The following is a 20,000-nucleotide window of genomic DNA, read 5'->3' on the forward strand; positions in this document are numbered from 1 at the left end:
GATCTCAAAACCATGATTGTGAATTTGGGACTCAGTCAGCTTATCATATAAACTAATGGCTCATGTGGCCGGGTCACCTCTCAGCATGCCTTTTGAGACTTAGGGGGGAAAAGAAAAGGTGTCCTGCAGCATAGCTCCTGACTAACTCTTCTCCCCTGCAGATACACATGCATGGATAAATGCATTATGCTGTTGTGGTTGTGTGCATGTCTCTGTTTGTGTGTGTGTGTGTGTGTGTGTGTGTGTGTGTGTGTGTGTATGTGTGTGCGTGTGTGTCTTTATAAAAAGAAGCAAGGTATTATTCTGGCCGACACGCTGACTGCGAAATGCTGCCCTGTCTGTGCTGTATTAAGGAGACTGGCTGTCTGCAGAAAGCCATTAGAGGAAGAGCAGGGACCTCTGACTTGCTCAGATGGAGTCAGAGTGTGAGCACCTGACTAGACTTTTACTGCAGCCCTACTCTCTGTCTTCCTCTGGGATTAACTCAGAGGACACATAAAGAGCACTCAATGTGTGTGTGTGTCTGTGTGTGTGTGTGCGTGTGTGTGTGTGTGTGTGTGTGTGTGTGTGTTTGTAAACAGAACTTAGATATTATAGTTACAGACACTCTGCAGTCTCAAAACTTAGTGCTAAAATAATGACCCCCGCCCAATGATAAGGTCCCCACGAGGAGATCAGTGAAAAAACTAAACAGTATGCAATGCATATGTATTCAAATCTGGTACATTAAAATTATGTATAGGCCTAGACTGCATGCGCACATGTTTGTGCATGCACATGGCACACGTGCACACAGACGTGCACACACACACACGCACACACACACGCACACATGGACACACAGATACAGGACTCATCCATCTGATTGTTCTCCTGAGAGAGTCAATGGCACCCAGATGTGTCTGTTGTTGTGAAATGGTCACTGTGTGTCATGTGGTAGTGGTTGCTAAGCAGTGAAAGACGGGAGAGTTTATCTGTTGTCTCAGACTGTCTTTAGTCAGTCTCTCAGTTTGTCAGTGAGTCACCATTGTCATTGTTATTCTTTGTGGATTTCTTCAGCATTGCTGTGACTCAGGAAATCTGTCCCTAGAAGACAGGCTTTTCAGAGCATGTAGTTATGGATATGATATGATGCAGGATATAGCAGCGACATGCCCTTTAGAGTGATGGTGTAGTTTTACTGTAGTGTCTTTTAGAATGTGGGTTTATTTGTACTGTGGTGTCATGTCTTTTAGAATCTGGGTGGTGTTGTGCTTCAATTCAATTCAATTCAATTCAATTCAGTTCAGTTCAATTTTATCTGAATAACACGTTTTACAATGGATACTGAAACAAAGCAGCTCTACAAGATGTTGGTTCCTGACACCCCAAATTAACAAGCCCAGGGCAACAGGGGCAAGGAAAAAATTCCCTTAGACAGGATGAAACTTTGGGAGGGACCAAGACTCAGCGGGGGGAGCCCATCCTCCTCTGGCTGACCTTGGGTGGTTTGATTAATCAACAGAATTACACAAAAAGCAATATCAAGCTAAAAGGATATATGAAACTTTGTGATATCAAGTACTAGTGATGTTAGAAGGTTGTTAATAATCTAAATGGAGAGTTAGATTAGTTGATAAATGATTGCATGAACAACAGAAGAAAACAAAAGATCTATGAAAGTCTGAATCCTTAAAATACTATAATGTTAATAAGTTTAAATTTGGAAAAAAAAAAACAAAAAAAAATAGGGATCTCAGAAAATGAGAAGTGTCAGCTGCACACTTACCTGAGTGGAATGACAGGCCTTGTTAGGGGTAGATGGCGGTACAGGTAAAAAGCTCCCTAAGACTCCATCACTGCACCAACACATGGTCAACTAACAAGACAGATCACATGTAAAGGAAGGGTGACAGCACTGATGGTCTGGTTCACTGAAAAACTTGGTGTCACTGGCCCTCCTCCACCTCCGGTCCTTGGCTATATGGATGACTAAGGAGGTATACTTAAGAATATTTAGCTATAGTCTAGACTAAACTAGCATGTCTTTACCCTGGATTTAAAAACTGAGATTGTGTTTGAACACTGAACATTAGTTGGAAGGCTATTCCATACTTGTGGAACTTCAAAAGAGAAAGCTCTAGTGCTTGCTGTAACTTTTGAAATTATGGGTATTACGATAAAATCTGAGCCTTGTGAGTGGAGAAGATGAGGGTGATTATAAGGAACTAGTAGATCCCTCAGGTACTGGGGAGCAATACCATTTAGAGCTTTATAGGTGAGCAGCAGTAACTTATAATCAATACAAAACTTCACAGGGCACCAGTGAAGAGAGCACAATATAGGGCTAATGTGCTCAAGGGGCCATGTCCTTTAGAATGTGGCTTTAGTTTTATTGTGGTGTCATATCTTCGAGAATGTGGGTGTAGTAGTACTTTAGGGTCATATCTTTGAGAATGTGGGTGTGTTTATGTTGTGGTGTCTTATCTTTGAGAATGTGGGTGTAATTGTACTTTAGGGTCATATCTTATAGAATGTGAGTGTAGTTGTATTGTGCTGTCATATCTTTGAGAATGTGGGTGTAATTGTACTTTAGGGTCATATCTTTGAGAATGTGGGTGTAATTGTACTTTAGGGTCATATCTTATAGAAAGTGAGTGTAGTTGTATTGTGGTGCCATGTCTATGATGTCATTGCCGCCACAATGTATGTGGCAAATCTTTGTCTTAGGCTTGAACTTGTGTAGAGAATATTTAAAATTCTAATTAAAGATCTCTCTCTCTCTTGCTCTCACTCCCTCCCTCCCTCCCTCAGTGTGACTGCATTGACTAGCTATGACACATGGCTGGTAAGAGGGAAGGATGTGATTTAGGTTGACTGGTGTAATTGAAATGGCGTCTAATTAGAGTGCAGGGATGAAAAATGGGGATGTGCTTTTCGGAGAGAGGAATGTCTGATTTATGGAACGCTGCAGCCTCACTTCCCTGGCAACTGCTGTGGACGTGGTACCCAGATGCCTGGCTATACTGAGGAGATTAAATTTGCCCCTGCAGTGTTTACATACACACACACTCTCACATGCACTCACACACACACACACACACACACACACACACACACATACACACAGAGTTATGCTTAAATGCAATTTACACCTCTCTACCACTCTATTTTGTGAGCACAGTTTCTGCATTAATTAAAGATTAACCTGTCTGTCTTTAAATAGGCTAGACAACTGTAAAAACCTCACACCTCTGCAGCTTCTCCTGTTCCTGGCAACAAATTCCCTTTACAGGCAAAACCTTGAAATGAATGAAAGAAGTTGCTTTCGAAGTGACACCTGCTGTTATACTGAAGGTTACTGCTCAGACACATATTCAAACACACACACTAACACACTCATACTCTCACACACACACACTTATACACACACACACACACACACACTCACTCGCTCACTTGCAAGCACACACGCACACACACACATACTCACTCACTCTCAGACACACACACACATACACACACACTTCTTCAAAACAGTTTCCAAGCTATGTCAAAGTCACCGTGTGATGGCCTTGAGAAAGTGCTTGATCACTAATTTTTCCGGCTGCTGTTAGCTGAGATTTTGCTTGATGAGAAACAGCATTTTCTAAAAAGAGGTGTGCGATCACACAAAAGTCCTCCACACAGTCACCTTACTGTCTGTACACACACACACACGCATACAGAAATATCTTTGTCTGGGCAACAGAACTATCTTTGGTGGAGAGTTGTGCTTAATATCTTTAAAGACCTGCAGTACTAGGAATATATCAACATGTTAACCTGTGGCTCAAAATAAGATAGAAAACCAATTATTCGTGAATTATAAGGCAAAAGAAGATAAACGGTGTGATCAGAGATTGAGAATTTACATCTTTATTAAAGAACATTAATGCCCACAGTCCTGTGTAAATCTTCACATTGCACAAAGATAGATGTCATTATACACCCTGCTAAGAAGATTAACCCTGTGTCTTTAAAAACAAGCCATTTCAGTAATGCACCTCAGATAAAACAGACTAGGTCTGTTTTTCAGATCTGGAACCAAAGCTTTGTTTGTGCATGGTGATGGTGGATAAGTTGACATTTTAGTTTGGGAGTTTTTCAAAGGTATTAGTTACAGTAATGTGTTACGGTTTTCCAATCACTTCATAAATGAATTTTATACTTCATGTAATTTTATAATTAATTTGTAATTTTGCCTGTGAATATGATTTGTACTTCCTTTGTTCAAATCTGTTTTTGTCTTTGTTTTCTCCCAGAGGAGCTTTGAACTGTTCCTTTGATCTACAGCCATTTTGGTTGGATAAACGGAATCAAAAATTGGAACGCACTAATTATTTAATTGAAATTAGTTCCAGAACTGGTGATCCTAGAACCAGATTATGAATCTCAGTGTCACAGTTAAATCCATTTTCAGTCTTACAGCGCTACTGAAAGTAGGAATCCATCCAAGCAACACTGCTTTTCTATGGGCAGAATAAACCAATTGAGAATACAGATAGATTCTCCTCTCACTGTGCCAACCATGCAAAATCAGTCTCCATACCACTCCTTCTGGTCTTTTCACAGAAAAACAATTCATGTAGCTCAAATGAAATATGTGTTGTATGAAATTTTCACTGCTTAAGCCCTGATGTTAATTTTCCTTTACTTTAGCTGAGGTGTCTAAGGCGGGGACAGCCAATGTTAATGTATTGCTGATGCTTGGGAAGTCAGTGGACAGGGTTAAAGCAAGTGGAGACATTTCAGTTAAGCATTGTAAACAGCCAAAAGATCCATAAACATCAAAATGCTGTTTTATATATTCTTTCCAAAGTCGATCATTTTTAAGCACATATGTATTGTGTTGTTCAGCAACATTTAAAATTCATAAAGGTTTACCCTTTGATTTCATCATTTTATCGTTTGGATGAAGGCCCAGTGTCATGGTTCTTGCATTTAGCAGTACAGCCTCAAGCATTTGCTCCTCAGTTTAATTTACTGGATACAAATACTCAATATTCAACAGCTTGGCCAATGCTTTCCTTCTCTTCCTTTGGTAGCCATGATCCCTTTCTTGCTTTCTCTCAGCCTTGAGTAGAGTCAGCACATTAAAAGCTCATTAAGGCAGAGGCTCATTAGAAAACCATTATTAAGAGTGCTGCCTGAGAGCCTCCTGAGTCCTGAGAGAGAGACAGAGAGAGAGAGAGACAGAGAGAGAGAGAGAGTTGGAGAAAGAGGAGAAATCTCCGCCTTGGCATGAAAACCCCCGCTAGCTATGAGCTGTCTTCAGCTCATTGAGATGATGGTTTGCTCTGTAATATGTAATCTAGAGAATGCAGTAAGCCTGTGGAGCAGTGTAGACTATAGCAGCATAAACATCATTCTCTGAGACTTCAAAAGCCCTGGTAGAGGTCCATAGGGCTAATGGAGGGCTGTCTTTTGCCCCCCCGGGTTAAAGTATTGGTTGGTAATGTGTTAGTGATGAGTTGCCAGGGGCTTTCTGTGACCTCTGTTACAGTGGGATACTTTATCACTCTAGTCCTGATAGCCAATGCCATGTGATTTTTAGAGTGCCGTGACATCCTGTTACCCATGATGCTGCGGGAGCTAAGTGGGTCATTGGCTGATGTGGGAGAAGGGCCTCAAGACGAACGGAAGAACAGCATAGAACTGCTTAACAACATCCTGGAGGTGCTCAGTCGGACCGACGTGGTAAGAGACAATCCCTAATCCCCTCACTCTAAAAACTAACCAAACATGCATCTGCTTAGTGCGCAACCAGCCGATAATTGATCTTCTCAACTGGACACTGACCAATCACAGAGGAGAAACACACAATTTACTGACTTCATTACTGAGTCGGTGACCATTTATCCTCATTAAGCCCCTTTACCAACACTTGACTGCCTCACTGAGTTGCTAAATAATTGTAGACAAATCAATGACCTTCTCTCCTCACTGCTGATCAGTCTCCAAAAGGATTGATTCGCGATGGGGCACATTAAAATATGTTGCGCTGTGATCATTTTTTTGAAAACACACATGTAAAACACACACACACACACACACACACACACACAAACGCACGCGCGCACACCTTCACAACTAAAACAATCTATCTCACAGAGATTTTAATTATGAAAGCTCATGGGGAACTCACGCTTTGAAGTCTAGTTAACTTTGATGACACTAATGAGGCTTGAACTTAGGCAGGCCCCAAGCTATGAAAAGAGCACAAAGGAGGGAGGGGAGGAGGACAGAGCTGAAGTGGGTGATGGAGGGATACGGAGATTTAAGAGCAGTTTGTACAGGGAATAAAAAGAACAAGATGGACAGGATTAGAGGAGGAGAGATGATGTGAAGTAAACGGAGAGAGTGCAGAGAGAGACTCCAGTGTAAGCGTTGTATGTTCTCGTTGTGCGCGATCGAAAGATTTCACATTCTTCAAAGCAAAACAATCAAACCAATGTTCTCATTTCATTTGAAACATAAGTCAGTGTCTGTTTTGAGCATGAGTAAATAATCAGACATTACTGGCAACTCGTCTCTTCTCAACTCAGGATTTAAAACCAGTGTCTCATTATTGTGAACTTTTCACTTTTCAAACTTCCACTTGGCTCCAAAGTTCAATACTCAAGCTGCTTATATGCCTACAGCTCATTAAAAAAAAACAAAACATATATTTAGTTCTAAGCCTGGCTATATCAAGTCCTTTCAGCATCATCTTAGAATATATATATATGTCCTAACTCCCGAGTGTGTTGGTTTTTTTGTTTTTCTGTAGTCCTTTTTACACTGCACTATCTATTTAGCCTGACCAGCTAAAAAAAAATGATGTAAAGTCATCCCCTGAATAAAGCAAGGTATCTGGGCCCTAAAAATGAACAGACATCCATTAAAGCTCTCTGCAAGGCCACTGAGTCTGTCTGTAAGAGCCTGGAGTAGACCCTTCAGCAGTTAGCAGTGTAAAAACAAGTGATCTGCTGTTTCCTCTGCACCATGAAAAAGTCAGCCCATCTTCAGTGTGGCATCATTGTCTGTTTGTAGTTGCTGTAAGTGAACCTTTCTCCACTCAAGATCTCCAGTGTATTTCTAGAGAGGATCCTCAGTCCAACCTCGTGCAGTCCCTGAGGGAACGGTTTATATCACACAAATCAGATTACGTTGAGTCCTTCACATCATTTGGAGAGGATTTTTTTTTTTGTACCCCGTGTTGCCCAGTCAGGAGAAAAAAATGACTGGTCTGTTCTTCAGTTCTCTGATCAAAAAATCCACATGTTTCTGTGCTATGTCTCTACAATTTTTCCCACCTATGCCCAAATGTACATTAGCTGTATTTTTCCACAGTTAATTTCCTAGTTAACTTGGTAGTCCTGTCCTAGTTAACCTTGTGGTCCTGTCCTAGTTAACCTGGTGGTCCTGTCCACTGCCAGCATCCTAGAATGGGTGACAGAGCTATATTTAGTGATAGAAGGATGTGGGGAATTAGCAGCAGTTTGTAGCGGCAATAAAACAACAAGATTAACAGATGGGCAGTGTTAGAGGAGGAGAGATGAAGTGGATTAAAAGAGAGAGAGAGAGAGAGAGAGGGAAGTGGGGACATTAAATATTAACATTAATATATGCACTATGCGTCGTGGTTCCTTAATTGACATTGATCTCTCTCTCTCTCTCTCTCTCTCTCTCTCTCTCTCTCACTGTATCTCTCTCTATCTGTCTATCTATCCATCTATCTATATCCTTCTCTCTCTCTCTCTCTCTCTCTCTCTCTCCCCTTCATTCATAAGAGAGTTCACAAGGTTGTTACTAAGCACAGTCCTCAAGACTCCCCTGCTTCATCCTGCATTAACCCAGCAGACCTTTGTGATCCAGTGTTTGATAAGACTCTGATCAGCTGAATCAGGTGTGCTGGTGCTGAGATGAATGAAAAATGAGAAGGGCATAGGGCCTTTGAGACTGGTCCAGGATGTGCTGGTAGACAGAGCTGGACAAAGTACACAACCCCATTACTTAAGTCAAAGTATAGATACTCCTGGTCAAATATTACTCCAACACAAGTAAAAGTTGTTCAGTTCAATTTTTACTTGAGTTAAAGCACTGGAGTACTTGCTTTTAAAAATACTTAAGTATTCAAAAGTACATTTTCTTTTTAATGTCATCGCATTGTTGTACTGTTGCAACAATGCATTTACAGAGTCTAGTGACTCTGAAACAACCTACTGAATGCACTGACTTGCTTGTAGAACCTGTAGAATAAAAAGCTCGTGGAATATACTACAAAGCCTATAGAAACATTGAATCCTCTATAAAAGACAGTGTAGGGCTACAGCTTCACTTAAACAGGCACTAGATTAACCTAGATTGGCTTTAAAATGATAAACATGTCATAATGTTGTAGGCTAGGTTAACTTTACCTCTACTACATAGCATTGCCTGAAATGTGAAATAGTTGGATGACCCTCATCGCCCTTTGATTTCCGGCCCCCCTCGTCTTATTGGGACCGGGTCCTACGTGAATCCATTGCCTTCGCGTTACCTGACTAACAGTACCGTGTTTATCTGACAAGATTAAAACATATATTTCTGAGAGGACTTTTGTCAGTACCGCTTACTCTGCATTTTCGCTAGCTAACTATTAGCATGTCCCAGATGGTTTCCAAGCTAAGTGGTTTCCGTACATGTTCACACACTTTGTTAACAGTGGCTGTTGTGGTTGCCTCTGTCACCAGATTCGTCACAGCAGATTCGTCACAACCTGACAAACATGGTCACGGTCACAACCTTTAGATCACGGGGCAGCCATGGTCTAAAGCAGGGGTGGGCAAATCCAGTCCTGGAGGGCAGGTGTCCTGCCGGTTTTTGTTTTCACCTCTTAGCTACCTGTTGATTTTCACTTTGAAAACAGGTGTGCATGCTCTTCAGCCAATCAGAGACTGAATTTAGTTGGTCGACAAGAAAAACAGCAGGACCATGGCCCTCCAGGGCCAGAATTGCCCACCCCTGGTCTAAAGGTTAGTGAACCGGGCTCATGACCGGAGGGTTGGTGGTTCAATTCTCAGAACCAACATCCATGGCTGTGTGCCCTTGAGCAAGGCACTTAACCCCAATTCTCCCCAGGTGCAAGGAATGCTGCCCACTGCTCCTGCATCTGGTGTGTATTCCCTACTGGTGTGTTGGATGGGTTAAATACAGAGGACAAGTTCACTGTTCACAGTGTGTGTATGTGCGATCACGGAGGTTACATTTACATATTAATTAAACATATTAATTTTCAAGTCGCATCTCATATCTGCTGTAGCAAATATGATGGTAAGTGAGCAGTGAGCACTGCATCAAAGCCACCTATGCAAAAAGTTAGGAACGGGAAGCAGTTAGCTTGAAAACCAGTTGATTTCAAAAATCTCAAACATGGACTTAAGATATGGCCATGGGTACTCTGGTGAGGAACCTTTATCATCTTTATTATCTTTATCTACCGAAGTAGCAGCCATCAGTAAAACCGCCAAATTCAATTGTTAAAAAATGCAGGACGCACTTGACTGACAGCATTGGAGTAGTTTACTGTGATGATTTCTCCTGTGATGAACGCAGTATGGCCTATCGCATTTTAGAAAAGAACATTCATCCGCTGACTTCAAAGCTGTGCTTCAAAGTAACGAGTAACGAGAACCTTCATAGAAATGTAGTGGAGTGAAAAGCGCAATATTTGTCTTTCAAATTTAGTGTAAAAGTCATAAGTTTCTAAAAAAAAATAACACTAAAGTAAAGTACAGATACTCAAAAAATGTACTTAAGTACAGTGCTCAAGAGAATGTACTTCGTTACTGTCCACCCCTGCTGGTAGGGTGGCCGTATGTCTGTCTTTTGGAGTTACAGTCTGGTTTGTTAGCTCTCTGTACAATGTTGGGACGGATGCCTCCTTGTTCTCCTTTTGATTGTACTGAATAAAAATCGCGCTGCTAAATTCACTCTCGGAGTGCTGGAGCGCACTTTGTTACGCTGCGTCACTCTTATGGGCTACTGTGAAAGAAGTCTGCGTTTCTATTGGCTAATGGTGCGTGCGTTCGCGCACTCTGAAAGTGCATATTTACAATCGCAGTTATTTTCAACGTCAATATTATTACTTTGCAGGTTTTTGGCTGATGTACCTGTCAAATCAATGACCTTGTATTTCACTGGTTTAATGTATAAACGCTTGCCAATCACCAAATATGTGGTTTAGTAACAGTCTCGTTAACATTGGTGCCAGCTGATCGTTAAACGTATCTCGTCCAGTTTGCCTAAAGTTACTGAAGTCAGTGAAGATGCAAAAACGAAAAATTGTGTACAACCCCGAATGGTGTAAAGAACATACATTCATTACGAGAGGTGCCAAGGATGAATTTCAAAATCTTGGAAGCAGCTAGGAAAGGGGTCAGATATGACAAGTAGGCATCTTTGGTGTGTAGAACACTTATTTTATCCTGTCAGTAATATGGAGCAGGTTTTGGTTCAGTTTGATCGCAACTGTTATCTAGGTTATTGTTTTCATTTTGTGTCTTTTGAATTGGATGTCTGCCGGTTTTCCCTTTTGTCCCCCTTTTTGGGCTCGGGTGTCCTCCTTTTGGTGGTCATGACAGTGGCCAGCCCACCTGCTGGCAGAGATGCTACTGTTGTCTGTGTGAAAATGGAAGTAATGCAGGCTGCTCGCAGCTGATGAGCACATGGCCAAATCATGCTCCTGCTCCCCCATAAAGAATAAACAGATCTCAGGGATTATTACTTTGCCTGAGACAGTGAAGGATGTTTGAAAACTGAATTGATGAGAAGGACTTACAGAGAGAAAGGAAGTTTAGAGGAGAAAAAGAGAGCAGAGGAGTGAAGAAAAAACAGCGAGATTGGAGAGGTGAAGTGGAAGAAAATAGTAAGAGAAAGAGAGACGCAGAGGACGATGGGATGGATAAGGAGAGAAAAAGAGATTGAAAGTTAAAGGATTTTAAAAATGAGGCATCTGGCTCTTGCATTTTCTTCCCTTTTCATCTTTCCTCTCTTCCTCTTAACAGGATTCTGCAAGCGTTTCATATTTGAGATACATAGAGAAGTCAAGAAATATATGTGGAGAGGTCATGATCCCCCCCGCCCCCCCTCGCTTTCTGAGTGTTGGGAGGGACTCAGGGCATGTTTCATGGTCAGGTCTCAGGCGTGTAAACTCTGAGAGTGACTTCAGTCCAAATCTCATTACAGCACATCATTCAGTGTTCTCTTCACTCTGATGGAATACATGGATACAACTGACCCCAGAACAGACCTTTTTCATCTTAGAACAGTCTTCCCTGGGGCTGCTCAGGTCTCCTCCATGAGTCTCTCTGCTTTTCCACCTCACTCAATAATCAGGGCCAGATTTTTTACCAGGGAAATGCATGAGTGTGGATTTCAGAGAAACAGAGACTTGTGGTATTCAATAGAAACTAACAAGCAGTAAGACAAGAAGGAGGAACCACAACTCACACTGTGAAGTTTTAGATGTTCAGTTTTAGATTTTCCCATTGTGACCAGAAAGAGTTCATGAGTTTTACACATGTTTTTAAAGCAATAATTAACATGCCAGTGTGGGTGTGATATGTAAGTGCAGCTGTGATGATGTTGTCTGCTTGAAAGGGGCAGAAAAGTTTAGTGCATTGATTTGACAGTAGGATAGTTATACTATTCCATTAGTATATGTCTATTTTACCCACGGTTCAACGACCAAATGAAAGTAGCTCAGTTTTAAGGTTATAGATAATGCCGAGGCATAATAAATTTCATAACATTCCTTGGTTTTGAATATTTCGCTTTGTTTTTCTGGTTCCGACAATCAAAGAATCGGCATGTGATAATGCAATCACAGCTTTGCCTGGGATTGACATGATTAATGAACAGAGGAGGGATAAAAGGTCATGAAAGGATTCTTTTTGGTTGCAAAACATAGTTCACTTAGGTGTGATTGAGAATATTTAAATTGTCTTATTCAACAAGTTTAAAGGCTCCGTGAGAAAAAAGAATTTCTAGAATGATATTGCAAATAAAAAAGTATCGTTCATTTAAGCTTCACTTCATAGTGTGACAAGACATGAAAAAGTAAATGTGTGTCAATAACCTATATATCTTATTTATTTGCCTCCGGGCCTGTTTTTTTCCCATTCAATCTAAGTTTTTGCTGTACTAATAAACATTAGGCAGTCCACATGATTTAGTGATGTTGTACATCCATTGATCACAAAGTAATACAGAGGCTGAATCTAAAGCCAGATAAAGCTAGAAGATAAACGTGTAGTTTTCAATGTATCCTGTATGTGTTTTTTTTTTCTTCTTAACACTCACTTAACTTTCTACAAGTAGTTAGAGACACTCGTAAAAGTATTCTTACTTTCAAGAGCTTATCTTCAATTACTTTTGGGAAATATTTTCAAAGAAAAGTCAAGTTTCTGCAGATGACTTTTATGATTGTGGTAACTTAAGGTGCTCTTAGAAAACAAGGCCCTTATCCCAGAACAGCCCCCACACACACACACACACACCCCAGATCGGAACAAAGACCAGCCTACATTAGCCCTAGAATAGCTCACACTAATCAAAGGCAAACAACACCCATACATAGGCTTTAGAAAATCTTTAATGTTGACAGGCTTTAGGTTTTTTTTTAAGGATTTCACAGAGGTGTGAGTTGCAGGAGGATGAGTAATAAAAAATACAGAATTTGTGAAAACATTACCTTACAGAAGAGAGGACACGGTAGGGGGAGCAAGGCGAGAGAGAGGGAAGGGTATGAAAGAAGACAAATTAGATAAAGGCATGTGAAGATACAAATTAAAACGGAGAAAGAGATCGATGTGGGATGATACCGGAATGACGAGACACAAATAAAAGAGCGAAGAGACTTGGACTCATTGGTTTTCTGTGCTGTCTGTGAGAGTCAGCGCATTTTTATTGAGAACACACAGACACACACGTAAAGTGTCTGGATCACTGACTGTGAGAGGTTTGTGCCTGAAGGATTATGAATGTACCTGATTAAGTTGTCACACTACAGATGTCTTTGAACTTAGAGGCAGACAGAGAGAACAGAGATGGAGGAAGGGACACAAACAGAAGCAACAGAGATAATGCCCATATGGCATGAAATTTGTATGTGTATGTGTGTGTGTGTGTGTGTGTGTTTCTCTGTGTGCCTATGAGGGTGGGTGTGTGGGGATGGGGGAGGAGGGGTTGTTTGTATGAATGTCAGAGCAAGGGATTGTTGATGTTGGGGAAAAGTCATTATGAATCTGAAAATATGAAACCAAAATTGAATTTTCTATTCAGAGAGAGTGGAACAGATGTTCCCTGTATCTCTCTCTCCTCACAATCCTGTCTGACCACGTTTATCAGCCTGAGCGTCAGCACACACACACACACACACACACACACACACACATCAGAGGCTCGTGCACAAGCACACTCATTGTGAGGTCACTCTTTTGGCCTAATGTGCTGTGGCCCTGTCACATCAGCTGAATGAGACAGATTCATGATTGCATTTGAAAAGTATAGTGGCACAGGGTGTGGGCCTAGAGAAAACAAATATATGCCAAAATGCCCAAGTCAAAGGCTTTGGGGAGTTCAAATTATAGTGGAAGATCACATCTTGGCATTGACGTATTACAATCTTATTCTCCCTGGAGGTGACAGCCCAAATGAAATTACATATGCACACACACACACACGCACACACACACACACACAAATAGTCTAACCAAGATGAAAGAGAAGTAGGATGTTTCCTAGAAAAACTGTGTCATTTACTCACTCTAATGCTAAAACAGTCAGACATTCAGATATTGGACAAACCAGAGTTCAAACCCATAAGAAAACGTGTTCTAGAAAACTCTGTCTCTCTCTCTCTCTCTCTCTTGGGTATCCTTTCTGTGTTCATCAAGGATACCCAATTTTCAGGTCTAGACATATTCAATAACCCACAAAACTAGGAGCCTGATGAGCTTCATGCTGTTTTCAGCATTAGCAAAAAAACTTAGCTCACAAGCCGCAGTCTTACTGGTTGCAGGGTTTCTCTGACTACAGGACTTGAATATTCTTGCATCATATTTAGGACATTGAAGGAGACTTTGAACGCTTTTTAAGTGTTTCTGCAAAGGCATAATTTGGGTTTACAGTGTTGGGTTTGAGCTAATATAATTCTGTTGGTTGATTATGGCATAGAATTGGACTGATTTGATTTCAGTACTCCTGACTGACTTTATACAGCCAGGGGCTCCTGCATGCCCTGTCTGCAGTTTGACTGTTTAAAGACTTATTACCCCTCATCAGACTGCGGTGGGAGAAACAGATAAGAGGGTCATTTAAACTGATCAATGACTTTAATCTCCCATCAATTACTGAGAAAGAACCTGATACAGCAGACAATGCACTCCTAAAGAACAGGAGGGTAAACTGAGTCAAGTCACAGTAAAACTCTGTCTTCTTCTTCATCTCTATGAGTGAACACACACATCTGTATGCATCGCAGATAGGCACATGCACAGACACAGACACACACATACATAGACACACACACATACACACGGGCACACACACAAATGCGACACACTCACACATGCGCACGCACACACAGACACACACACACACACACACACACACACATCCTTGTTCACATAGACGCACTCAATCGCATACACGCACATATACTGACTTACACATAGAGTCATGGGCAGGATGTGTCCCCTGAGAGTGTTTGGAGTTACAGTGATAGTGCAGTGTCAGTTACAGCAGCTCATAACGGATGATGCAGTTAGACACATAGACCACCTCTAAGATATATCTGTATGTATTAATGTGTGTATTTGAGCATTATGTAGATTTAACACATTCTCTCTCTGTCTCTCTCTGTGCCTCAGGGTGATACATTTCAGCATGTCCAGGATATCGTTGTGACTTTGTTGAGGACCATAAACCGTACGGTCATCACCATGGGCAGAGAACATGCCCTCATCGTAAGTCCTGTGCTATTTCTTTCCATTATTTTATTCCTTTTGCTCTCTCTCTGTCTCTCCTTCGCTATCTCTCAATGTCTCTGACCGTTTCCCTCTGCATGCTGTTAAACAGAATGTTAACACAAAATTAATTATTTACTATAATGATATATTGAAGAAATTACTCTCTCTCTCTCTCTCTCTCTCTCTTTCTCTCTCTCTCTCTCTCTCTCTCTTTCTATGTATGTGTATGCATTTGTCTCTTTTCTCTCTCTTCCTTCTCCTCTGTATATTCATCTTTCCTCATCACCACAAATCCAATATTTTATTTTTAATTCAGCCACTAGAGAGGAATAGACATAGAGGTGAATTTGCATTTTTTTTGTTTCTCTCTCTCTCTCACCCCGTTTTTTTTTTTTCTTTCCCTATCCAGGATGTTTTTGTCTGCCCCTTTTCTGTTCTTACAATGTATATTGCTTTTCAGCATTTTGCTTCTGGCTTTACATCCAAAAACACAAAAATAAACACAAACAGACAGTTTATCTCTTGCTTCAGTCAGCAGAATGCAAATAATACTGCAACAAAATACACACTTTTATTTCATCCCAAATATAGCAGTTACAAACAGCCAGGACAGCTGCAAAATAGAACCAGGGCATTACAGGAAATGTTTTCCCACATGGCAGAGTATAAAAATACAGTAATTAATCTGTATAGTTTTATCTGAGCTAGACCTAGACATAGAAGGGAACACTATAGGAGTGTGTGTGTGTGTGTGTGTGTGTGTGTGTGAGAGAGAGAGAGAGAGAATCTAAAAGCAGCTGAGCGTAATCCATACCATATCCATTAGTCTAATGAATTTATTTAAAGAAACACTGTATGTGTGTGTGTGTGTGTGTGTGTGTGTGTGTGTGTGTGTGTGTACACATGTCTCCTTGAGCATAGGTGCATACATATTTCATCATCCTAGAAATGAAATGATTCAGATATAAAGCATAACTTGCAACTTGCACAACTCTGGATCCAGGAGACTCAAGCTATGTAAGGGATTTATCCTTTTGAAATCTCTTCTTTCAAAACCTTTCCAAATCTCCCCTTTTATTCCAGCGTTCACTTATCAAGCAGTCTTAGATTTTGAGAGCTACCTAAGATATTTATACTGAGACTGGAGTCTGTAAGCAGAGCAAAAAAGGCTCCTAAGTTGTGACAGAAAGTCTCGATTGGTTAAGTAGACTGTCTGACAGTGTGAAGGAGAGTATTGATTGGATACAGCCATTTATCAGTTCTTGGGAAGAGGACAATTGATTGGGTTACAGTCTTTGAGTACTTGGTCCCAAGTGATTTAGAGGTGTCATTTTTGTTCTCACTATATTGTTTTTTGTCCAGCCTTTTGATTGAATTGATCAGCATTCTTAACAGCACAACAACATCAAATTAAGAACGAATTCCCAAAACATCCTTAGCATTAAACTTTCCAATGTGACTTTCTTACCCCTCCCTTCCCCTGTCAGGCTGTGACAGACAGTTACTACGTTTAGATGTCACCCTCCATTGCTTGGTGATGGATTGTCCTCAGTCTTTGGGTTCCAGTGCTCTCCATGGAATGTGCATGTTCTATCTCCATGACAACAGAGAAGCTGATGTAGCTCTATACCAATGGAGGCAAGCTGCAGCTGTTTCTCACAAGAACATACCACATTTATCCTGTACTCATCTTTGCTGACTGTTACCTCCGTAGTTGCTAAGGGTTACAGCCACCAGAAGCACTTGTTTCGCAGCTTCCTGACCCGGTTTTTTGTCCTGGAGGAGCCAGGTTTACAGACAGGGGCAGGAACATCATACTCTGTCTCCAAAGTTCCCAAAACACTCTGGAAACGTCCCTCTTGCAGACGAAAATCATGCTCCACACTACACACATAAAGAAAGAGAAAGAGGGAGAGAAATAGAGAGAGAAAAAGAGATTCTGTTATAATTTAGTGGTGCTCTGCTTTTGACAGCACTGTGGCTTAAATACTCATGACACGCAGAGAGAGAGAGGGATCACAGACTAAGCAGAAGAAAGGAAGTGATTAAGATGGATGAAACTTGAACAAAGAAGCCCATTATCTTATCATTTATTCAGTTATGACGGCCAGAGCTTCATATCAGCTCCAAACAAAACAGAAACATGAAAAACTAATCAAAGCACTCACGGACAACTCACTTATCACTGTCAACCGTCCACTCAACTCACCTGTGCTTTCTCTCCCTCGCTAGATCTTTCTGAGTCTCTGATCATTAAAAGTTTTTGTAACTAAATAAACTCACAGAAATTTATGCAATTTTCAGGCGTCCCACCAGGACAAGCATCCATATAGTGCAAGGAATGGTGTGTGTGTGTGTGTGTGTGTGTGTGTGTTTGTTTGTGTGAGAGAGGGAGAGTGAAATAGAGAGCACAGTAAAGAGAGACGCAGTGGAGGAGGAGGAGCAGTCCTGTGTAAGATGTAAGGAGCTAAAACATCTGGAGCTAATGAGGCTCGTGATGATGACAAGGAGAAAAGGAGGATGGAGGAGAGGAGGACGGCGGTGGACGGAGCAATAAACAGAGAGAGAGAGAGAGAGAGAGAGAGAGAGAGAGAGAAGGGAGGGCACCGTGGGATTTGACAGAGGATGGAATGTGTTAATAAATACAGAAGAATAGGAGAAGAATGAGTAGCCTCTCATGTAAAGGCACTGCCATACAGTAATCTGCCCCATCAGGTCAGACAGAGAGAGAGAGAGAGAGAGAAAGGGTGGGGATTACATGGTACCAAAAGCTTTATCATGAGTATCATCCTTAAATCCTGAAACACAAAGCAAAGCTGAACACAATACAACAAATCACCTTAGCACTTCTGCCTCACTGTGTGTGTGTGTGTTTGTGTTTGTGTTTGTGTTTGTGTTTGTGTGCGTGTGTATACGTGCGTGTGGGTGTGTGCGCGTGTGTACGTTTGTGTGTGTGCATTTGTGTGTATGTGTGTATGTTGGTAAGAGATTAAGCTTCAGTAAAAAGCTATTAATTCACTCCTGAGGCTGGATCTACATTTTCTCTTACATCACACACAGTATCCTGCTGTGTGTGAAATCTGTGTGTATTTGTTTATTTGTGCCTGACTGAAGTTTCTTTATTTTGATTTTTTCCTAAAAAAAAAAGCCCTACAGAGCAAAATGGCCTGCAGTCTCATTTCAAACAGAAGCATGGAGAACAAAGTTTCTCTTTTTTTCCCTAATGATTATCAACCAGCATCACCCATTTAGGGATCCTTTGCTGACAGATGAATTAAGCTTTATGTCCTACTAAGGAGTCTGACAGTTTCAGGGCTTATGTCTGTTTTCAGTGACTTTACAACTTAATATTACTTCTGACATGAGTGTGGGAACAATCTGATGCAATGAGGAATGAAGCTGTTATCTGCAACAGAAGTCCTCTAATGATGATGGTCTTTGTTGTGGGGTTCAAATCCCAACGATAGTAGGGCCCTCAACGTCTTCTATAATATTGATGTATATGTCTTTATCATAGATTAATAGGATGAAGTTGATAAATGTCTTATATCTCCAGTTGACAAATGTCTTAAAGATTATATTGAAGGCTTGTGTTTTACCTGTAGATGATGCAGGCAGTTTTCTGACAGGTGGAACAGTTGTTAATGTCTTGGCCTGTTCTGTATGAGCAACGCCTGTGGAAAAAAAATACCAGGCTTACATTTAATGATTTAGACAGACAGAACTCTCTCTCTCTCTCTCTCTCTCTCTCTCTCTCTCTTGCTCCCCCCCCTCTCTCTCATCACACACACACACACACATGCACACATTGCTTCCTGGTGAAACAGCAGTCACATGATAATCTGATTCGTTCTCTATCAGTTCTGCCTGTCAAATCCATACTTGAGCTGTCAATCACAAAGACTAAATCCAGCTGATGAAGCTGGGAGAGACTAGCGAAGAGATGAAAGAGAGATGAAAAGAACGTCCGAGAAAGTGCATGCAGGCGGCCAGTGAGAAAAGTTGAGGAGAGGGAATGAGTGAGAGGAGAGAGAAGTGAGAATGGGAGAGAGAGGAGAGGAGAACGGATGGAAGGAGAGGAAAATGGGAAACAGAGAAGAAGAGACATCCTTGTGAAGATCTGATGTCCTGAGGGATTGCCGAAAAGAAACCGATGTTACCATGGGAATTATGGAATGTTTGAGGCTCGGAATCACGAACGAGGAGCTGATGTTTACCATAACTAAAAGCACTCTTCTCAATTTCTCTCTATTTCTCATTTTTTTCTTCCTCTCTGTTCCTCTGACTGCAGTACCCTCATTCAACACAAACACACTGGCCTGCAAAGTTCATTTAGTGCACGTTATTCTTTTCTTCACATACTGTTATTACACATATTCTTTTCCTCAGAACCAAATGAGGACTTTCAGCATATGGGACTAAATATCCTTTTAAAAGCATATTCCACACATTTTCAATTCACACATTTTCACAACACTTTTCACACTTTTCACGCCCTCTCTTTCTCACCCTTCGCTCAGTGCTTTGCTCCTCTCAAGGTCTTGGATGACGTTCAGTAGAACCTTGATTTTCTCCTGGTTGGAGATGAGGTTCTCCTCCACGTTCTGCAGGAGTCCTTGGAGGGGCCCCGGGACCCCATTGCATTGTGGCAGATCTGTGTGAGGCACGCCTGTGTACGCAGGGCGGGCGTCTGGAGGGAGGGGCTTACTGTCTGTCTGGGAAGACGCTTGAATGTCTTTTGGTGGGTTTTGGGATGTGCTTTTCGTCTCTGAGCCAACTGAAAGCTCTGGAGGTGCTGGTTTATTGCCTACCTGGGTGGGTTTGGTATGGGCGGTCTCTTTTCTTGGTAAAGTGGGCGTGGCTTTGGTTTCTGGACCTTTTGAAGGCTCAGAGGGCACCCGTTTAGGGCTGACGTACACGGGTGAAGGGGTGGAAGCAGATGTGGGCTGCGTATGTGTGGTCACACACTTGTCTGAAAGGTGTGTG

The 20,000-nt window shown here is 41.4% G+C and overlaps 1 protein-coding gene across 1 annotated transcript in view; it reads left to right on the forward strand.

Annotated features, from left to right (window-relative positions):
• dock2 (dedicator of cytokinesis 2) overlaps positions 1-20,000 on the forward strand; it is a 68,881-nt gene that overhangs the window by 26,645 nt on the left and 22,236 nt on the right. Inside the window, 2 exon segments of the mRNA XM_030764773.1 lie at positions 5,576-5,718; positions 14,916-15,011. Of these exon segments, the coding sequence (XP_030620633.1) occupies positions 5,576-5,718; positions 14,916-15,011 (239 nt within the window).

This window comes from Chanos chanos, chromosome 2 (genome assembly GCF_902362185.1).
Source record: "Chanos chanos chromosome 2, fChaCha1.1, whole genome shotgun sequence".
Classification (NCBI taxonomy): domain Eukaryota; kingdom Metazoa; phylum Chordata; class Actinopteri; order Gonorynchiformes; family Chanidae; genus Chanos; species Chanos chanos.